General features: G+C 37.8%; 3 protein-coding genes, 1 long non-coding RNA gene and 1 other non-coding gene across 10 annotated transcripts; 3 read left to right on the top strand and 2 right to left on the bottom strand.

Annotated features, from left to right (window-relative positions):
• Positions 1-719: 719 nt before the first annotated feature.
• Positions 720-4,783, top strand: LOC120000994 (probable arabinosyltransferase ARAD1). Of its 2 annotated transcripts, XM_038849195.1 has the most exons (5): positions 720-929; positions 1,039-1,401; positions 3,028-3,324; positions 3,409-3,504; positions 3,853-4,783. In XM_038849195.1, exons 2-5 carry the CDS (start codon positions 1,093-1,095, stop codon positions 4,270-4,272), a joined length of 1,122 nt encoding a protein of 373 aa, XP_038705123.1. In that variant the 5' UTR covers positions 720-929; positions 1,039-1,092; the 3' UTR covers positions 4,273-4,783. The 2 variants fall into 2 exon arrangements, with proteins under 2 accessions (XP_038705123.1, XP_038705122.1); XM_038849194.1 differs by having other exon boundaries at positions 720-1,401.
• A 2,059-nt stretch (positions 4,784-6,842) lies between these two features.
• Positions 6,843-11,774, top strand: LOC119999546 (ELMO domain-containing protein A-like). 3 transcript variants are annotated; one of them, XM_038847168.1, is made up of 9 exons: positions 6,843-7,063; positions 8,829-8,938; positions 9,730-9,798; positions 10,061-10,176; positions 10,296-10,350; positions 10,559-10,655; positions 10,846-10,893; positions 11,141-11,235; positions 11,391-11,532. In XM_038847168.1, the coding sequence occupies exons 1-9, from the start codon at positions 6,967-6,969 to the stop codon at positions 11,487-11,489; spliced, it is 786 nt and encodes a 261-aa protein (XP_038703096.1). In that variant the 5' UTR covers positions 6,843-6,966; the 3' UTR covers positions 11,490-11,532. The 3 variants fall into 3 exon arrangements, with proteins under 3 accessions (XP_038703096.1, XP_038703095.1, XP_038703097.1); XM_038847167.1 differs by having other exon boundaries at positions 6,845-7,063; positions 10,535-10,655; positions 11,391-11,774; XM_038847169.1 differs by lacking the exon at positions 6,843-7,063 and adding an exon at positions 8,508-8,699 and having other exon boundaries at positions 10,535-10,655.
• LOC119999547 lies at positions 11,508-13,451 on the bottom strand. 2 transcript variants are annotated; one of them, XR_005468469.1, is made up of 2 exons: positions 12,939-13,451; positions 11,508-11,907 (listed from the first exon to the last, which is right to left on the bottom strand). It is a non-coding gene; the product is annotated as an uncharacterized LOC119999547 (long non-coding RNA). The 2 variants fall into 2 exon arrangements; XR_005468468.1 differs by lacking the exon at positions 12,939-13,451 and adding an exon at positions 12,735-12,796.
• Positions 12,927-13,029, bottom strand: LOC120001150. The gene has a single exon (XR_005468755.1). It is a non-coding gene; the product is annotated as a U6 spliceosomal RNA (small nuclear RNA).
• Positions 13,452-15,653: 2,202 nt separating the features above from the next.
• LOC119999303 (REF/SRPP-like protein At1g67360) lies at positions 15,654-18,220 on the top strand. 2 transcript variants are annotated; one of them, XM_038846797.1, is made up of 4 exons: positions 15,654-15,810; positions 15,940-16,170; positions 17,067-17,519; positions 17,833-18,220. In XM_038846797.1, the coding sequence occupies exons 1-3, from the start codon at positions 15,787-15,789 to the stop codon at positions 17,496-17,498; spliced, it is 687 nt and encodes a 228-aa protein (XP_038702725.1). In that variant the 5' UTR covers positions 15,654-15,786; the 3' UTR covers positions 17,499-17,519; positions 17,833-18,220. The 2 variants fall into 2 exon arrangements, with proteins under 2 accessions (XP_038702725.1, XP_038702726.1); XM_038846798.1 differs by having other exon boundaries at positions 17,790-18,220.
• The last annotated feature ends 2,539 nt before the right edge of the window (positions 18,221-20,759 follow it).

The raw sequence follows: 20,759 nt of genomic DNA, 5'->3' as shown, positions 1-20,759 counted from the left end.
TTATTAGGCATGTGAGGTGACATAACATTGCGTTTAAAATTTATAAATAATTTCATATTAATTATAGTTATGTGAGTCACATGCAATCGTATCTGAAATTCATAGATAATTGTTTATGCTAAATTGTTGTATTATATTAGATATGGAAAAATATTTAATAAAGTGAAAAGTTCAATCATCATCATCATTCGACCAAAAAGACTTAAGTTTTGTTGCAATTGAGATATTAGTGGTCAGATGATAGTTTAGTTACGTATATTGGAAGAATATTGTTAATGTTATTTCAAATGAGGTTATCATAAAATAAATTAAAAATATGAATAGTCTTCAAAATATTTGTCAATTAACATTCAATTATTATTTGTTGTTATTATACAAATTTTTAATTTTAGTGCTATTTTTCCTAATTTTAAAAATATACTAATTAATGAATAATAATAAAAAATTCGGGGGCATTCACTTAACTTTGTTGATCATAACATAAATTCATGTGTTTGTGGACTATCATATTTCACACCCGAACCACTAATTGAAGCAGTAATAATGGTATATATCACCATGGTGATCAGAATTTGAATCATCCTCCCGGCTTAATAAAAAAAAAAAAAAAAAAAAGGACACTCATACGCCAATTTCAGCATAATATCAGAAATGATTATTAAAAAAAAGTTTTCTTATTCAATAATTATTATTCGGGAAAAAAAAAAAAGCATGATAAATCATTATTACAGAGACGGTTGGAATTAAATCCATATCCAGTGCACTAACCAATCCATGATTTACTACCTAATTATTCAATTTTGGCTCCTACAATTTGACCGTAAACGGACAATTCAGTTGGTGCGATCTACGGCGGCAGAGGCAGAGCTCAGCCTATATGCGAGGGAGAAGTGAAAAGACGATAAAGTTCGCTAGATCCGCAAAAAAATGTATGGAAAAGTCATAGCCTCTCTCATATTTGCCTTTCTCCTTCTGATTTCATACTCAGTTTACATCGGCACCGTCGATCTTAGACCGTACTTCTTCCCTCTGCTACAGTCACCGCCGGATGCACGCACCCTCTGTGCAACCGGACAGCCTCTCCGGGTCTACATGTATGAACTCCCGAGGAGGTTCCATGTCGGGATGATTGATCGCCGGAGCCCTGTGGACAAACCGGTTACTGCAGCGAATTTACCTGCGTGGCCATCGAATTGGGGCCTGAAGAAGCAGCACAGTGTGGAGTACTGGTTAATGGCGTCGCTCCTGTATGAAGGAAGAGGAGAGGTGAGGGAGGCGGTCAGGGTTATGGATCCAGAAAGTGCCGATGCGTTCTTCGTGCCTTTTTTCTCGTCGTTAAGTTTTAATAGTCACGGGCATACCATGACAGATCCGGAGACGGAAATTGATCGCCAATTACAGGTACTTAATTTGTTCATTGTAGTGGTGTTGAGTTTGTTTTTGGTTAATTCGGTTACAGTGACACGATTATGGAGAACTATGAATGTTGGCATTGGAATATGTTGTTGAAGGCATTGAATTAGTTTTTTTGAGTTTGAAATGCTTTCTTCCCTGTTCCTCTTTTTTTTTGCTAGAATTCGTTTGTGTCGACTGTTTGCCATCCATGGAAATTCCGAACATTTGGGAAGCATAGGAAAGTAACCAACATGATTTAGTATTATGTCTATACATAATCTCTTAAATGATCTTATTTGAATCAAACTGGATTTATGCATCTCATTTTGGAGATTCGCCTCATTCCTCGGATTGGATTAGCTGAAGCTACAGAATTCCATCATCTTTGCCTTTTGTGACAGTAGAGCCTTATATTTGGCTCATATAGGTGGATGAGAGTTGGTGATCTGATGTGGAACAAATTTAGAAATTCAGGACTTCAAGTAATAACTGTCTATATAAATGAAAATGCTGTGGTGAATACATTAAATTAGTTTTGCTGAGTTCAAAATACTGCCTTCTTTTTTTTAATTTTATTTTTTCTGTTTTTGGGATTTCTTTTGTGCTTCTTTATCATAGGAAATCCGGAACATTTGGGAAGGGGAGGAAAGCAACCAATAGTATTTTAGCCCTTTTTTTTCCTGCAGATGATCTATCCGAGTCAAATTCAATTTTGCATCATCTTTTTGGTTAGTCTCCTCAGAATGTATATAAAATATAGTCTAATAATATTGCCTCACTTGACAGTGAGACCTTTTCTGTCGTATAGTGAGATGGGAATTGTGTGAATCTCAGTGAGGGTAAAATTTAGAAATTATGGAGTACGTGTGTAACACGTGCCCGTATGGATTATGAAAATCAACAATTCTTACCTTCTTCAATTTTAACGAGGTCAATTTGTGGTTGAGAATACTTCCAAGACCAGGTAGGAGTGGAGCGCACCACTGTGTGTTTCTCTTCAATATCTTTTCTGGGCATGGAAACAAAAACCTTTGTGAAGTATATAGCTCTTAATGCCTCATCTGCAGCCTTAGGACGTTCTTGCGACATCCTTCACCTAAGATTGGCCTCTTGAGGCTTACTTCCATCTATCACTCTTCAAATCATCATTCAAGTAGAATACCAACATCTTCTTGAACAAATCCAGCTTTGTGCAAGCTACCCTATGCTAACCTCAAATTCTGCCGTTTGGTTCAATCTGTTGCTGTGAGTGGAGACTGAGCATGGTGATAATAGGCTGATAGCTGTCTTCATTGGCATTTTTATTTTTATTTTCTGTAAGGATTCCATCAAGGGAGAAAGCATAAAATTATATGGGTGGGTATGATGTGGACATGGTGATGTGGAGCAGTACAATTCCGCTGTGGTGGAGAATTGTGGTTAACATTATCAATTGTAGTTAACCCTTTCATTACTTAAACCCAGCCTCTAGTGCTATCTACTTTTAGCATTTTTGTTACCCCTCACAAATCTGTCCAAAACGCTACAATCCCTCTCTCTCTCTCCCTCCCCCTCCCTCTCTCTCTCAACACGATGTCTTTGTCTGACTTCTGTTTTTAGTTGCAGTTGAATATGGGTTTCTTCTGATCTCAGGTTGATTTAATGGAATTTTTGCACAAGTCTACATACTGGCAGCGATCTGGAGGCAGAGATCATGTCATTCCAATGACACATCCAAATGCTTTCAGATTTCTACGGGACCAGGTGAATGCATCTATTTTCATTGTTGTAGATTTTGGCCGCTATCCAAGGAACATGTCAAATCTCAGCAAAGATGTGGTGTCACCATATGTACACATTGTGGAGTCCTTCATAGATGATGACCCTCCTGATCCGTATGAGTCTCGCAGCACGCTTCTTTTCTTCCGAGGGAATACTGTCAGGAAAGATGTATGTTTTTAAGTTGGATCCCTTAATATTCATATTAAAACCCTTAGATTAAGCATTGATCAACAGGGGTCCTACTTATTGCAGGAGGGCATAGTTCGTGCTAAATTGGCAAAGATATTATCTGGTTATGATGATGTTCATTATGAGAGGAGCTCTGCAACATCGGAAACAATAAAAGCGGTATGTAGTAAAGTTATACAGGTGGTTTTAAATTATTTTTACTGGACATCTAGTCCGCCTGTAATAAATATTTTCTGATGTTCACATTGCACTGTCATCAAGCACTCGCTTATTTTCTGATCCTGTTGTCATATTTTACATCCTTTCTCAGAAAGAGGGAGGGGAATATTCCCTAATGGGCACTGTGGGTTGTTGAAAGGAACAAAATAATCTGTCTTTTGCGCCAGGATAGGAGTCTTATTTATTTCATGAGTGGACTGGACCATCTAAATCAATTGACATACACATTGAAGTATTTTGACTGAAGTCCTCCCTAACACATTTTTCTCTTTTTGTATTATATGCCAGTCTACACAAGGAATGCGCTCATCAAAGTTCTGCCTAAATCCTGCTGGAGACACCCCTTCATCTTGCCGTCTATTTGATTCTATAGTTAGTCACTGCGTCCCTGTTATTGTGAGTGATAGAATTGAGCTCCCTTACGAGGAAGAAATCGACTACAAACAGTTCTCAATTTTCTTCTCTGTTAAAGAGGCAGAGGAACCTGGGTACATGGTCAATCAGCTTCGGAAATTTCCGAAGGAGAGATGGATTGAAATGTGGAGATGCCTTAAGAATATCTCCCATCACTACGAATTCCAATATCCACCACAAAAAGAAGATGCCGTTGATATGCTATGGAGACAGATAAAGCACAAGCTTCCTTGGGTCCAACTTTCTGTTCATAGAAGCCGGCGATTGAAAGTCCCAGACTGGTGGAGGAGATGATTTCTTGAACTGGATTACGTGACGTTGTACATTCACCACCTTATCCAACCTTTTCCTACTGACAACCTTTGAGGGGATCAATGAGAGGTGGTTATAACCCCAAACAGTGTCAACCAGCTTCGTCCGATTTGTTTCATCTTAAATTTGAAATTTGCCATTTCTTCCATTCCACCTCTTTAACATTATAGTGAATCTGATTCTTTGATAGTTACAAGGACCTCATGCTCTTTCCTTCTTCCCTGTACAATAGTTACCGATGCTTTTCCTTTCTTTAACAAGAGTGCTGAACGGAGTTCCTATAATGCAATGGCATCTGGGGCTGTATACACAGAGTTCTGAGAGGAGTCATTTTTAGTTGGCTGTATATCTTTTCATTTTTTTGTTTTCCTTATATTTTACTCAATAGACAAGTCATCAAATACAGAAAACTCTTTAGCAGCTAACCCTTCTCTTTCTGCTTCTTTTCCTGTTGGCTTATGTTTCATATGAAAGGCAATTGCTTTTGCTGCTATGTGCTTGCCAAGCTGTACGAATATAAATTTTTCCTCAGTTGTATGCAAGTTGTGTGTTGAAGCAACTACTCATCTGCTACTGAACTCAAATTTTTTTTAGGCCCGAAAAGACACTTATGTGTTCCCTCATGCAAACCTAGAAGGGAACCATAGTGCAATAGTTTAGTTGGCTATATCTTTGAGTCTATGACGGATTTGAACCTGTTGGGAGTATTTCCTGGGGTGCATAACCTTGAAAGGAACCATGGAGCATTAGTTTAGTTGACTATATCTTTGGGGCTATGGTGGATGCTAAGGCCGGGAGTTTGAACCAGCTAGGAGTATTTCCTTGAGATTTTTCTAGTCTAACGGAATTTCAGCCCACTTTTGGGGAAGGGCTAGGAGTGTTATTTTCACCAGCATGAGTTTCGACCCATACTTACTTGTCGTCATCTTGGTGCAGGTTGTTTTGATAGCTTGAGATTAACGTCCACTCAAATATCCTGTTCGAAGGACATGCTTGTTTGACGGTTTCTCAGTTACCAAAAAAACCTCAAGGGTGTATATTGAACTTCTTGGATCTCTAATTTCTTTGTGTGTGATTTCCTGTGTTTCTGCAGATTAAAGTCTAAGTTGAATGCAGTCTTGGATGACAGGATTGTGATTGTTGCTGATCAATTAGCTATCAAGCTGCTTAATTTTCTGGCATTGGAAAGGGTATTTTCTTTTGGGCTGTTTGTATAACAAGGTTTCAACTCTAGCTTTTCTGTCTTTTCATTTTTGGCCCAACAAAGTGTGCATATCTTTCTTGGCCCAACAAGTTCCCCAAAGGTTATGATTTACATCTCACCATTGTAACCCCCAAATGCATGAGTCACATTATTATTGCTCACACAAACTTTTGCCATTAATTAAATTTATTTTGGGATTATTTATTTTCCAGTAAATTATTGGATTATTGTGATTATTATTATTATTATCACTATTTAATTATTTTCTATTTAAAAGGATGAGCTGGTGACTGGTGGGTGAGCTACCTGATTGTAGTGGGCACGTGCCAGGTCAAAGTTGTTCATGAGGTCTGCCATCATAGACACGTGGCAGTCATTTCAAATCCGAAATCCAGTGGAGCCATGTGGGGACACAAGAACAGAGTTAGAGCAGCTAAATCCAAAATTCCAAATGCAAACTCTTATCTTTATTTTTGTCGTCACATTTTTTATTAGCTAAATTTCCTTTAAGAATCTCACCGGCTTCACGCCCCACCCATAGCGCGTGTACATCACATTCTCGGTCCTCTTCCTCGCACCTCTCTTCTATATTTTCTGTAGATAGATTATGCTGGTTTTGTTACGAACTCAAACGACACCGTAGCTGTTAGGTCAATTTAGGTGGGAGGTTTTGATTTTCTTTATTTGCGGGTTACCACAATATGAGTTAATTTATAGATCACGATTTAGTTCAAATATGAAAATAAATAATAAACTGTAAAATTCATTTGTGGACTAATTGTAATTTTAATATAAAAGGCAAACTTTAGCAGTAGTTATATGTATTTGGCTAGTCAAATAATAAGACATCTGCGGTCTACCTCCATTTGGCATTCCAATGCAAATACATTCACTGAATTAAACGACAGTGGCCACTTCTTTTAGTTCCACGCTTCCGCCCAAGTAATAAAAATAAATAATATTGACACCAATGCCAAAAAAGAGAGTATCTGGTCCTTAAATTACTGTGAGTTTCTTTCTTTATAGATTGCCTGCCTGCCTGCCATGTGGAATCTGACGACAGAGGACTGCTTCGGCTTCCTTGTCACCCTAAAAGACAACAACCTTTTCGTCTGCAAGTTTGGCAAAACCGCACAACCACTATTATACTACTTTGTCATCTGCTTCCCTCCTTAATAAATTTAATAAAATAATAATAATAATAATTATTATTATTATTATTATTTCTTTTGACGTTTAGATCGATTAACTTATTCTTACAGTAAATTAAATTAAATACCTAAGTACCTTCTCACTCTACATAATTGCCAGGACCGGGCAGGTTAATATCGTCATTCGCCACCTTTTACGACTCGCACCGACTCGCAATCACAAAAAGGTTACGAACAACACTCCTTGTCCCTTTCTCTCTTCTTGCTGTACTGTCACAGCCCTGACTGTTACTGCCGAATTTGAGAGCAAGTGGTTCGAGGATGAGCGTAGTTAGGGCTCAAGGAAACTGCGTCGCCATCCCTACACTTTCTCCTTCTTCATCCATCAATCTATGCTCACGCGGCTCTGCTTCTCCAGGTTCCTCTCTCACACCCTCTCTGTGACAATGCGATGATATGTTGATTCATTTTAATCAAGTTTTGTTATCCTCGAATCTATCTACGCGTTCTTAGTCGATTGATTTAGAGATTTCTGATTCATATTCACGATTCTTCAATTCGAAATCTTCTATCGTGGATTCGCTACGATTTGTCAAGTCTCCCACGATCTACTCCTTGTCAGTTTAGCGATTTGAAACCGCTAATTGTTTGGTGATTAATAGATCATGAACTTAACGACAGGCGTAAGTGAAATTGGTAAATGTTACGTACCTATACTAGTGTTGCAGAGCAGGAGGCGCGATCCCACTACTTCAGAATTCTGGTCCATAAAATCGATAGAACTTCGCATTGATTGATGATCAATTTTGTATAGTTAGCTTATAATCAGGAGAAAGAGGAATGTTAGAGATGATTCTGAAAAATAAGCGTAAAATCTCCATCACCGGGATCTCATACAGGATTTGGCGCAAATCAGGGCGCACTGGGTGGTTCGACCCAATCGTGGCCCATTGGGGCCCCACATTCATGTGGAACGGTCATGGACTGGACTGCTGATCCGTCATCCGGCCTGTCTCGAGTTTTATCTCTTTGTCAGCATTACTAACTATGGGCCGGTTGGCAGTTAGCACGAACATAGGCCGTCCCATATACTTTTGAGTTTTGACCTTGTTCGCAAGCCCAGCAACAAATATAATCACCATATCCGAACATTATATATATTGATTATTTTAGGATGAATTGGCATGTGCTCGTCGTTCGATGTCACTGATACCTAACTTTGGTGAGATGTTGACCTTTTAGCCTACAAAAAAGCTACATGCATGTCCCTTGTAATCTTGGATGCTTGAGAAAATTATGGCAGTGGCCCTTTACCCCTTTGTAGTGTTTTGGCTATAACTTTATTCTTACTGCAAATTAGTGCTCTTTTTTTTTTTTTTCTCTTTGTTCTGAAAGTTCATGATTCAAGAGAACGTGTCGAACAGACGAGAGTGATAGTGCGTTTTCTGGCTCCATTAGAATAGGAGGGATGATTCGTGTTTCCCTCACACTCACTGGGAGCGCGTGTAAATATTTCCGACCATATTGGATTAGTGCTGGTATCCAACAGCACCATATGTTCCCCTGTCGTATTTGTTAGGAAAAAAAATCTCCCCAGGCCAGCGCGTGTTGAAAGCTTAAATTCGAATTCCCCAGTGTGCATTTGTAATGGGCGGTGTTAAAGCGGTCCTGGGTGTTCGTTAGGATGCCACTCCACGCAAAAGACCACGTCATTCTGTTTCTACGGTATGATTTATCCGAACAAGCGTGCATAACGTAACTTCTCTTGCGTGGGCCATGTGAGAAGCCTATTTTATCCAGCCGCCTGTCAGTGGGCCCGCACTACCTTTTGAAGTGCTTGATTAGTTATAAAATTTTCATTTTTGCCATAACCAATTGACCATGAGTGTCCCCGCTCTGTAGAGAATCTGCAATTGCTCTGTCACTAAATAACATTCTTCATTTCATATCTTCTGTTGGTCTCTAGAACAATTGAACTTCTGGGTGGGAGTTTTAAATAGTATTGTTGTTTCACATTGCTGCTATGAAATGCCTTCGTCTGGTTCCTTCGTCAGGTTGATAAGAAATGTTGCTCTGCTTGTTTTTGGCTCATTTTGATGTTCGTCCTGGATGTTTATTTGAGCAATGGCTTGTATGTAGATTGTTGGAAGCAATTGTATAACTGGTTTCATTGTTCTATGCAGATGATGTAACTTGTGGGACACCAACTTGGATTGGTAAGGGCCTCACTTGTGTTTGTTTCAAGCGAAAGGGTGTCTATGAACGAATTTGCATCAACCTGACTCCCCTGCAGGCAAGTATGCCGATTTATCAAGAACTGAATGAAAAAGAGCGTGAAACACTCCTATTTTTGTGCTATGCTACTTGCCTGCCTCTACCTTTCTTTTTTCTAAAAAAATGAGTTTTCATATTTTTTTTTAAAGAAACAATCAGTTTTCATATTTGAAGCAATGGGGTTGCCAATTCTTGGCCATGCCTTACTGGGTTGAAGTCGCTTGACAACTTCTGTAATGAACTGTTCCCCTAGCAAAATGCCTCAAATATTAACTGGAGCTGACTCAGGTGTTTTTTTGTAGTTGGTTTATTAATTGTTTTCATTGCGTCTTCTTTATTTTTTGGCAATCATTTGTGAATAAGCCCCATGATTTCTCAACTCATAGGGTTTGATCCAGGGCCAAGCCAACAATCAATTTAGAAGTTTCAAATGCAGATTACATAATAATAGATACTTAGATTTTCACTGGGTTATCTGCCAGTTTCTTCTGGGCATTGACAAATGAAGAGAGCAAATGTAGTTCACTCAGACAAATTGGTCATTCTCTCTCATAATCCTTCCTATCTGCTGGAATTTTCTATCTTTTGTGTTGTCTGGATTGTTCCATTTGCATCGCATAAAGAATGGTTTCTTGAGCTTAAAACTGCTTCAAATTCCGGTGAGATAATGCATAAAAGTTTGGTGATTGGTGAATACCAGTCTTGTATATATAGCTATATTTTTCAGTTAGCTGTTAGGTTCTCACTGTTCTTGCATAAACATAGCTTGACGTATGTGATAGCCTGATAGGCTTGTCCAAATATATGCAGGAAGAAAGAATGAGAAGGTTGAAGCACCGGATGCAGGTTTACTTTGATGCTTCTAGGATGGATCATCAGGTTCATTTTGGTTTTCACAAAATTGATTCTTGAATACAACATAGAAATGCTTGGGAAACTGTCCAAGATAACAAAAATGAAACATCTATAGTAGGAACTCTTTCACATGACCAGTTGCACACATGAAAGAATGCCTTGATGGCCCGCCGGGGTGGGGGGGGGGGGGCGCTAAACCCAAGGATTTCCAAACTGAGTTATCTTTTTGGGCAAGGATAAAGATTTTTCTATCTAGGAACTCATAAAGCAATCTTCTTGAAAACAGGAAGCTCTGAAAGCTTTATGGTCTGCTACATTTCCTGGTCAGGAACTGCATGGTTTGATATCTGATCAATGGAAAGAAATGGGATGGCAGGGAAGAGATCCATCTACTGATTTCAGGTTGGGTTACCTTTTGTCTTTTGCTCTCTGTCTACATATTGTAAACCATTTTTTATTGAGGTCAGGTATCTTAAAACAATTAGGTATATATTAATTATTTTTTTCTTTTTGATAAAAAGAGGGGCTGGATTCATTTCCTTGGAGAACCTGCTGTTCTTTGCGAAGACATTTTCAGTAAGTACCTAAGTTGTTATACAGTCAAAGCACTCAGATATTCAATCTTCTTGCCAATTCTTTTAATACATCATGTAGATTAAATACATTTGCTGGAAAGTGGAATAGGATAACTCGGGCTTCAGACTTTGTCTGCAGCCATACTATGTCTTTTGATTATGTTCTCTTCCATTAATTGTTCCAGACATCGTTTCAATGTTTATTAAAGAAACAAGGAGGGAAGCGATCTGCCTGGGAGTATCCATTTGCTGTTGCGGGTGTAAATATCACATTCATGATAATGCAAATGCTTGACCTTCATGCCTGTAAGAAACTGATTATGTTCCTTCCCATTTTATACTACGATTTCCGAAGTTCAGCTTTTAGGGGGGGGTCAAGAGCTCCTTAGAGACCAAACTGATCCGTGAACACATTTCATCTCTGAATTAGCTTGAAGCCCATGTCCTTCCTTTTGGTGTGAATATTGCTAATAAAAGTTCATTTATTTGTTTGCAGCAAAACCTAGGACATTTGTCAGATCAGTTTTCCTACAAATGTTGTCAGGTAAGAGCTCACCGCACTCTGTTTTGAGTCATGTTATATAAAGGCTGTCAGGTGCCTAAACTCATATCATCATTTTCAAGCCTCATTCATTCCAGTATTAGAGACTAGAGAGAGGCAGAGGGAAAAACTTTTGTCTCAACAGTTTCTTACCTGGATAATTAAATCTTTAGAGTTGAATTTGTACTCAATGCCAAATTTATAACCATTTAAGTGACTGAATTTTTCCTGTGGCTACATTCTCTTCCAGAAAATCAATGGGCATTTGACCTGCTATATTGTGTGGCCTTTGTGGTCATGGACAAGCAGTGGCTCGAGAGGAATGCCACTTATATGGAGTTCAACGTGAGTACTCTACTGCCTTCCTAGTTCAACAAAATAAACTAGTGCTTTACTCATGAAAATATAGACCTACTTGAAGCAGCTGCCTCAGAACATTATAGCTTTCAACAATGATTCTTCTGCTGTTTACAGAATCATACAATATGTATTCTTTGCAGGATGTCTTGAAATCCACCAGAGCTCAGCTTGAAAAAGAACTTCTAATGGATGATGTTCTACGGATTGAAGACATGCCTTCTTATTTCCTTCTCAGTTAGCAACAAGTCAATTAGAACTTCAGCTCCAGCACGTATTTATTTAACTTCAAACTTGTACATCCCACTCTCTCACTCACTGCAGCGGAAATCTCATTGTTTTTATATACAGAAAAATCTGATCCTAAGCTTTATTTTGATGGGGTTGACCCAGCTAAAGAACAAAGACAGATGAGACATGAACCTTTTCTTCAAATTCTGTGTTTCCATTTGAGAAGAATACAAGCCCTTCAATGTAATTTGGACGGATATTGAAATGAATTATCATTGTGCGCAGTTGGCTGAGCACCAATCGACTCTCTTTTTCCCCTTGATTTTGTATTCCAGCATGAGCAGATATTCCCCAGATCAGTCTTTTGCTATTCACGTCGGCCCTTCTTCATGGCTCATTGACAGCGGCAGATTACAAGGCAAAACCTCCCTGAAAAATGAGAGAAGTCGATCAGATTATATCACAGATCAAGTGGGGGGGACTCGCCATCAAATCTCACAATCCACATAGAATACACTAAATTCTGATGAATACAACCAATCCAAGTAATGATTCTGGAAAAGTTTTTATATTTCTACACCGTATAGTGAACTCTACCCATGGCTTAGATTCTTCTATCAAAACTTTACCAGAAAGTTTATATTTTGCCTTCTACTCTCTCAAACCTAAAAACCACTAATTCTTAAACCTAAAAACCCAACTTAGCGATTCTCAGATACATCAGATTGACCATCAAAAGCATGGACACACAAATTCAGGATGACTTATAAAAAAAAGGAAAAAAAAAAGGTCCAGGATGACATAAGTTATTCATTCCTGTAAATTGCAGACAGTTTACTAGAGTGAATTAATATTTCTCAAGAACATTATTCGGGGTATTTGACTTCATAAAGACCTTTGGAAAACCAATGTAAAGAATCCCAGAGAGCAAAAGTTGAACAAGAAATTCCTCCGATGAAGCCATAAGTTCTACAGATAAGAATCTGCTTGCAGAATTATATTCATGAAAATCAAATTAGAAAAATAGGAATCCCAAACAGTAACACCTAGCTATCAACCCTTGAAGATTTCAGTCTAACCATAAGTTCCAAACAAATACAGAATCCATATCCCAGACCAAAATAATATAAATCCAAAATTGCATAATTATATCAAAGAAAACAATAGAAACCCAAAGCAGAGTTCAATTTAACCCTAACGAATCCAAACAGATAAGCGAACCTTTAACCCACAACAGTAAAATACATCAGACTTACAGAACCCAAACGCAATGTCAAGCAAGAGAACCCTAAACCCATGACAGTAAAATACATATCGGGTAAGCGAACCTTTAACCCACAACAGTAAAATACATCAGACTTACAGAACCCAAACGCAATGTCAAGCAAGAGAACCCTAAACCCATGACAGTAAAATACATATCGGAATTAGAGAGAACTCGGGCAAAAAAAAATTTGGACCATTTCTCGATTTGTGCGTGTCATCCTTGCGCAGGGGCCATGCTAATCTTCTCTGTATCGTTCCAATTTTATCGGATGTCCCCGAAGGGACAAACACCTCTTCGCTCGCTGCGCAATATGAAGCGTCTGGTTGTGTACTAACCTAACGATGTGGGATTTTAGTTCTGTAACAACTACGGGCCTGGGTGGGCCTCGTTACTGCTTTACGTCATTCTGTTACAACTATTAGCTGAAGGATTACGGGCCCAAAACTCTCAGGCCCAAGTACTCAATCTTCTTCCAAAGAGTTGGATCATTCAACAAATCTGGCTGTCCAGATTAGCATTGGAAAAGCTTTTAGTTCTACCAAAACCAAAAGACAGTAGATGGGTTCAACTCATACAATGCAAATATATCAAGAGCTCGCCTGCATCAGGAGTTGACAGACTCTGAAGCTGAATATTTACCCACCTTCTTTTGTCGCTTGGAGAACGATCACTTCCGGGAAGGTTAGGTTATCCGTCAATCTCTGTCAGTAGTCAGAAAAGTATCAGAAAACAATTGCAGGTTGTTTCACAGAAATGGGACCTATTTTAATAGCCCCGATAGCATTGCATATTATCTAAAGACATCAAGAAAAATAAAATATATATATATATATAGTTCCTGATTCATATACTATACTTGAATTGAATGTTACCCTGTTAAATTGAGCCAATAAGCATCACAATAGCCTTTCTTGTAATTCTAAAGGCCAAGCATGCTAATATGCTATAATCTAAAACAGGCATATTAGCGCATATATATATATATATATATATACTGCCTATTTAATCGCCAAATTCCAGCAATGGGAGAGTGCTCACCTTGCCCGAATGATTTGTAAATACTGTTTAAATACAATGGCAGGTGAATGGGCCATCTGCAGCCCGTTGTAGTCTGTCAACAAGGACCACAACAACAAGGGACAGAAGCCCAAGTTGACAGCCCAAACAACTAACTGCTAGACAACACGTTCATGTCGTAAATCCGGCCCATAGCCCAAGTAATGTAATACAGATGCAGTGGGCCAGTACAAAAGGGGAAGACGACATGGCTAGGTTTGAATTTTGAAATTTCAAATTTCAAATTATATAAGGACGAGATTTTGAACTGAATCTGGTATGCAACTAGATGAAGACTATTTGCACGTCACAGTTTATTAAACTCATCCCAATTTCTCACGAAAATGTTCAATCTTAGCACACCCCATTATCTTGTATTATTCATCTTCGTCTTCCCCCAATCCTCTCAATCTCCATCCTCACAATTACAACTATCTCCAATCCCTAACCTTGACCACCTCCATATGTATCATCATATTCCAAGAAATTCATTATCCACCAAAAACACCACCAAATAATAAAATCCAAAACACACAAGATTATAGCCATACAGTCTTAAAAGTTCACTTCTTGAGGCTTCCCCTAACACCGGGTTTAGTCTTTCTCGGCTCAAGGGCAACGAAGGAATGGATCTACTGTCTGCGTAGACTTGACAATGAAGGAGTGGATATGTCGTCTAGGATTTTCAATACTTGATTTGGTGACAACCATCTTTGTGGGTGAGTTTGTAGTGCAGGTGTTCGAGTGAGGAATAGAGTGAATTGAGGAGTGGATATGTCATATTTGGTGTTACTGCTCCCGAGGTTCACGTGGCAAGAAGAATAAACCCTAGGCAGGGTAGGGGAGGAAGAAGAGGGGTACAATTGGTTTATCTTGATAAAAACAGAATAAGGGGTACACTATTGAATGTTATTTTTTTTACATGGAGTATAATAAAATTGGGGTGTTCTTAGTTATTTTGGGGTGCATATAGTGTTCATCATGCAACTATGCAGTCCCTATTTCCTTTAAAAAAAAAAAAAAAACTATGCAATCCCCATGGCCACGTGACTTATTTTATATTGGGGAAATTAGGTAAAAGAACATTTTGAGACTTATATGTTTTAAAAAGGACAAAGAGGAAATCATTACAAAAAAGTGTTAAGACATTAATAACTTAGGGATAATATGGTTCCCGTTTGTCTAAATTTGGCAACTATGATTTATCCGATATGCTAAATAGATGTCATGTTGGATTTTTCTAACTACTCTTCCATTTGAAGGATGAAATATATATCTTTCAATAATTTAAGGACGCAACTAAGAGCAAAAAAAAGATTAAGGACGAAAATGAAAGAAATTAGAGATATAATTGAGGGATGAAATGTTATATTTTACCATTTTCCGTTCCAATTGGTAGTGTAGTTTTGCGTAATTGAAATACGTGAGTCACAAATTGGAATAATAAAGATGGGATGATAGGAGTGGTAAAGATCATAGGTATCACTCCGTTGCAAAAATAATTAGCGCTAGAGAAATGCTATTATGCTTCAGCCCTTCAGGGAATAGGAGTTCAGAGATATTTCCAATCTACATGTCACAGCCTCCACGTGTCCCTCACAGAGAAATGCTATTGTGGCTTCAGCTTCAGGGAAGAAAAATTACAGGAGTTCAGAGATATTTCCAATCTACATGTCAACAGCCTCCACGTGTCCCTCACAGCACCTTCACCAATCTAGAAGCCCGTGAAGGCCCCACAAAACGAACCCCAAGGCTCTTAATCGAGAAGATTATTACGGAGGCGGGTTCAATCAGGGGACCCACATGGCCACCTGAAGTCCAACCAGATCCCATATTTGCCGTCCGATAAAACCAACGACTTAGATTGACTGACCGTCTTCCTTCCCCGCTATTTGTTTAAGCGCGGTACCTTCCAATGGGACCGACGATTCTGTTATTCAAGCTGCACACAAAGAAGCTGACAAAGGAAAGAAAACGCCAAGTTCATGACCACTGCTGCAACGAACCAGGTTTGTCGATCTTTCTTTTTGTGTTCTTATGGTAATTTATTTATATATTGCTTAGAGATTTGCTAGTGACTTCTCTGTGAAATCGATCTGAGGCAGAGGAGGCGATTTTTTCTCGTTTGATTTTTGCAGATGGAGACTGAGAACAAGAGTCGAGAGCTGAAGCATTTATGGCTTGTGAGGATCGCTGCGATTCACACGCTGGCTTGCGTGTCGAATCTCTACGAGTGCGCGAAGCAGAACTCGGGTTCGTTGAGATCCACTGTCGGGACTGTGGAGGGTGCTGTCACCACCGTTGTGGGTCCTGTCTACGCGAAGTTTAAGGGCGTCCCTGAGGATCTTCTTGAGTTTGTTGATAAAAAGGTATAAGGCCGTATAATTCTTGTTTAGATTCTTCATTCTTCCATGATTTTTGTCATGCAGGTCTGATTGTTCCACTGTATTGGGTTTCAATTTCTGTTGATTTTGTATTTATAATGTTGTCTTCAAAACTATTGCGTCTGATGCTGTGGGTAAAAATGTTGGTTGGGGCGTTCCCTACAAGAAATCAGAGTTATCTTGATCGTGTTTGCTGTTAAACCAATCTTCTGGTTTTTCTTTTATTCAATTTCCTTTTGTGGTCTTGAGTCATTTAGTCAATGTTATTAGGTTCCTAATAGCCCGTTGATCGAATAGAGTTTAAATTGGCTATAGCGATGATAGATTGTGAGTTATCTGATATAAGTGTTCTACTGTGGGTTTCCAAATTCACATCGTTGTTTAAGAATGTGATTTGGGGTGTGGCTTGAATAAACTGATTGTGCCAATTATGTGATTTAACTGACCATCCTAGTAAATTTTTTTTTTTGAAGGATTCACTTTTGTTGGATGAGGGAAACAATGAGATTGCCAACCATGAACCTATGATGTGAATCAGATACTCTATTTGATTATGGATCCTTTCTGGGTTGAAATTCTTGGCGAACTAGTTGAAATCTTTCACACTTGCTTACCTTGCCTGTTTACATACTTCAACCATTATGTAGTTCAAGAGTAATTGCTTTTTCATGCTTAGTCATCTGGTTGGACTTTGAAGCTGCGTTTTGTGACTGCTAATTTACATATTTAACTGCATCATTAGTCTGATTATTTAATGTTTTATTTTCATTTACAATACAGCACAGGATCAGTGAATATATTTGATTTGTGCCGAATCTGTATGAGAAAATCTTAATAGTTGGATTCTTTTAAGCAAGATCAATTAATTGTGATTGTTGCAGGTGGATGATGCTACTCATAAGCTTGATGAGCATGCCCCACCTCTTGTCAAGCAAGTTGCTAGCGAAGCCCAAACCTTTGTGCAAAAGGCATCAGAGAAGGCACAGAAACTTGTTATTGAAGCTCGGACAGGAGGCCCGCGTGCTGCATTCAATTATGCTGCAACAGAGTCTAAGCAGTTCATCTTGGTTCAATCTGTTAAGTTGTGGATTAAACTAAACAACTATCCCCAGGTTCACTCTGTGACAAAAATGGCTGTGCCCACTGCGGCCCACTTGTTGGAGAAGTACAATAATGTAGTGAAGGCCATGGCGCAGAAAGGTTATCCAATCTTTGGTTATATTCCATTGGTTTCTGTTGATGATATAGGGAAAGCATTCAAACAAGCTGAAGCAGGGAATAAGGAAGATACTCCTTCACATGAATCAGAATAAAGTGTTCCCGTTGTTTAGCAGGTTTGTTTCTGGTTGCACCACTCTAAGTAAGTTTGTTGGTGTGCTTGCCGTGTGGATAATCAACCTTGTAAATAAGTTTTAGACACTGAACACTTCCGAATATGTTAATGAACAAAAATGGCCAGTAGATTTTGTAGAGTGGAACGCGTATGTGTGTGCATAATTTGTTTTCAAGTAAGTAGTGTCTCAAGTCTCCAATACTCAATTAGAGGTGCTTAATAGTACTTGTGAATGGCAAATTCTAGTCCACCTTCTCTGCACATGCTTCAGGTTTCCTTACCCTTTTTTTCTTCTGCTTGCAACCTGCTACCAGAGGAGCCGCAGCCCTCAGGACTTAAGGAGGAGTAGGGACTATGACTGCCTCATATATGCTTGCACGAGAGCAATTGGTTATACTGGAAATATATTTGTATGATTTGTGTTGAAGGTATATAGTTTTTGGGAAGTGGCCATGACTTGTGAGCTAGATGATGTGAATTCTTGAGCTAAAGTTTGTTTGCTGTGACATGAATTGAGAGATTGACCTATGATGGAAGATGTTTTATTTTTCTCTTTGACCAATAAGCAAACCCCGGAAAGACGTCAAGTCAGTAAGGGAGCACTGTGGCTGCTAACAATCGAACTGAACTTTAACGTTTGATTTCTGTTGTTGCACTGTTGGTTATAGTGCTAACATTGGCGATTTGTTTAGCTTCTTGAGACATTTGTATGTATATTGTGAAGTGTGATTGATATGTTTGCAGAATTATAGCTTTTTCTTTCGAAAGGGAGAAAGGGAACAATGGCGAATACCTTGAAGGGAAGTTCACAATCTCGACCTACTTTTGAGTTTTGACTCATCTTCAATTCTTCATCAACCATACCCATTTTGGATATTTGCGAATTTTCAGAGTCATGTTGAAAAATTTATCAGGCCGGACTCTCTCTCAAGGCTAATTTCAAACTCACGTACATGGCCATTCTTGGGCCGGGCCTTACCCATTGGGCCTAAATTAATTTAATTTCCAATGTCCGACTAAGCGGACAACGAAATAAATCATTCATTGTGTGGTATATCATATTTGGTACATTTGTGATATTAATTTTTGTAGATTTCAATCACTGCTGATTTCGATATTTTAGTTTGCTAGGAGATACACCACTACAAATCCACTGGGCCTGTAATTTTTTTAAAAAAAAGAGCAAAAAAGCCCTGGGAATCTAAATCAATTTGTAGCATTATGAAGGAGACCCACAAAAAGTTGAACCAATTGATTCAATCTCTCAACCCTGATGATCACCTCCTATATATATATATGATCTCAGTTTGTACACAAAGAAGAAGCTCGATCAGAAAACAAATTAAGAAAGCTAAACTCCAGAACACACTATGGGCATGGACAAGGTTTGGCTCTCTCTCATCTTCTATAATTTCCTTTTATTGGAATTTCAATGTTGTCCAACATATATATATATATATATATATATATTGTGCTCAATTAATTGGATAGCACTACTTAATTATGATTGATATATGTTTTGAATATTGCTACAGTTTTATGATGCTATCTATAAGTTCCAATATTACAAGCATCATGCACCAATATCATCGTCTTCTTCGAAGCCAAATGTCATGGACGATCAAGATCAAGATCAAGGGGAGGCCACAAAGACAACTGTGGATTTGGAATTCAAAGAAAGGGCGATGAAAGCATGGACGGCAGAGATGGCTCCTAGTTACCCGGCTGATCGCTTCTCAGAGAAGATCAGGCTGAAAGTGTGGATGACATAAATTCAGCACAAATCTCAAACCAGCTCAAGTGATGAAATCAATAAATTACCTTTGTTCCGTGAGTTTGCAAGACATCTTAAATATTGGGTTTTCTGGGTGTTCATGGCTTTTGTAATAATCGTGCAATTAATGTAAATGAGAGATTTCGATCTTAATTTATCCCATGGGGTTTGCCGGGTATGCATGGCTTTGTAATAATCATGCAATTAATGTAAATGAGAGATTTCTATCTTGAAGGAGTATATATATCACAAATTTTGAGGTAAGTACGCCCGTAAACTTTAAAATTTACGGGCTTCTAATCTCAGCGATTGATTGAATCTTCAGTTATCTCATTACTATATATATATGACAAATGTTGAGGTAAGTATGCCCGTAAACTTTAAAATTTACGGGCTTCTAATCTCAACGATTAATTGAATCTTCAATTATCTCATTACTATATATATACATATGTCACAAATGTTGATGTAAGTACGCCTATAAACTTTAAAATTTACGGGTTTCTAATCTCAATGATTGTTGATTGATTGAATCTTACCGACAGTTGAGAAAATCCAACATATTATATTGTCATTTCAGCTAAATTGTTTTGTATAATTAATGTCAATATCATTTTGTTCCACGAACGAATTAATTGCACTGGAAGTAGTACACTACTACCTAAACAATGTATATTTTAAATTAATTACTCTAGAGATAGATTTGCACTCTATATGTGTAATGAAACGAATTAAAAAGTAAAATAGATCGAACGTAAGTACGTATGTATTCCAAAGCTTTAGAAAATAGGTTCATATATTTGCATTATTGATCCTATTAATTATGAATTAATTTAGAGAAACATAAATAAATTGGGAAATCCAAAAATTAGAAATTGAACGATTGAATTTTTAATAATCACAATATGGGAAAGTAAATCTTCCAATATAATTTGTCTATTTAATTACATTGATTAATCCTTTTGCAAATGGCCAGCTACTGAACCTCTCTTTGTCATGATTATGGACTGAACCATGCACGTGCATGATTATATATAGGTAACAATATAGTTCTTAAAAAAATTAGTAATATATATAAACTGTACTTATAATTAAGGAGTATTATTTATAAACTGTTTATATTTTGTGGTTATTATTTACAAAATTTAAATGGCAAACCTTTCATATTATTTATATTAATTGATTTTCTCTATGGTTTTTGGAATTAATTCAGGTTAATAAATATACACATTTAAGAATATTTAACTTGTAGAGAAAAAGAAAATAATTTTAACAACCATCGAAAAATTAGATTTTTTAAAAAAAATTAACTTTTAAAGTCAACCAATGAAGAAGCAAACTACGTATGATCATTGATGCACCAGAAACTTAGCTCAATGTATACTATGTACATAATACTTAAACCCTAAAATGATTCTATATAATATATATTTTGTAATTATTGCCAAGTTCATTATATTAATTAAG

Source organism: Tripterygium wilfordii, chromosome 6, assembly GCF_013401445.1.
Source record: "Tripterygium wilfordii isolate XIE 37 chromosome 6, ASM1340144v1, whole genome shotgun sequence".
Lineage (NCBI taxonomy): Eukaryota > Viridiplantae > Streptophyta > Magnoliopsida > Celastrales > Celastraceae > Tripterygium > Tripterygium wilfordii.
The sequence above is the reverse complement of the archived record's forward strand: the minus strand, read 5'-3'. Positions and strand labels throughout refer to the sequence as shown.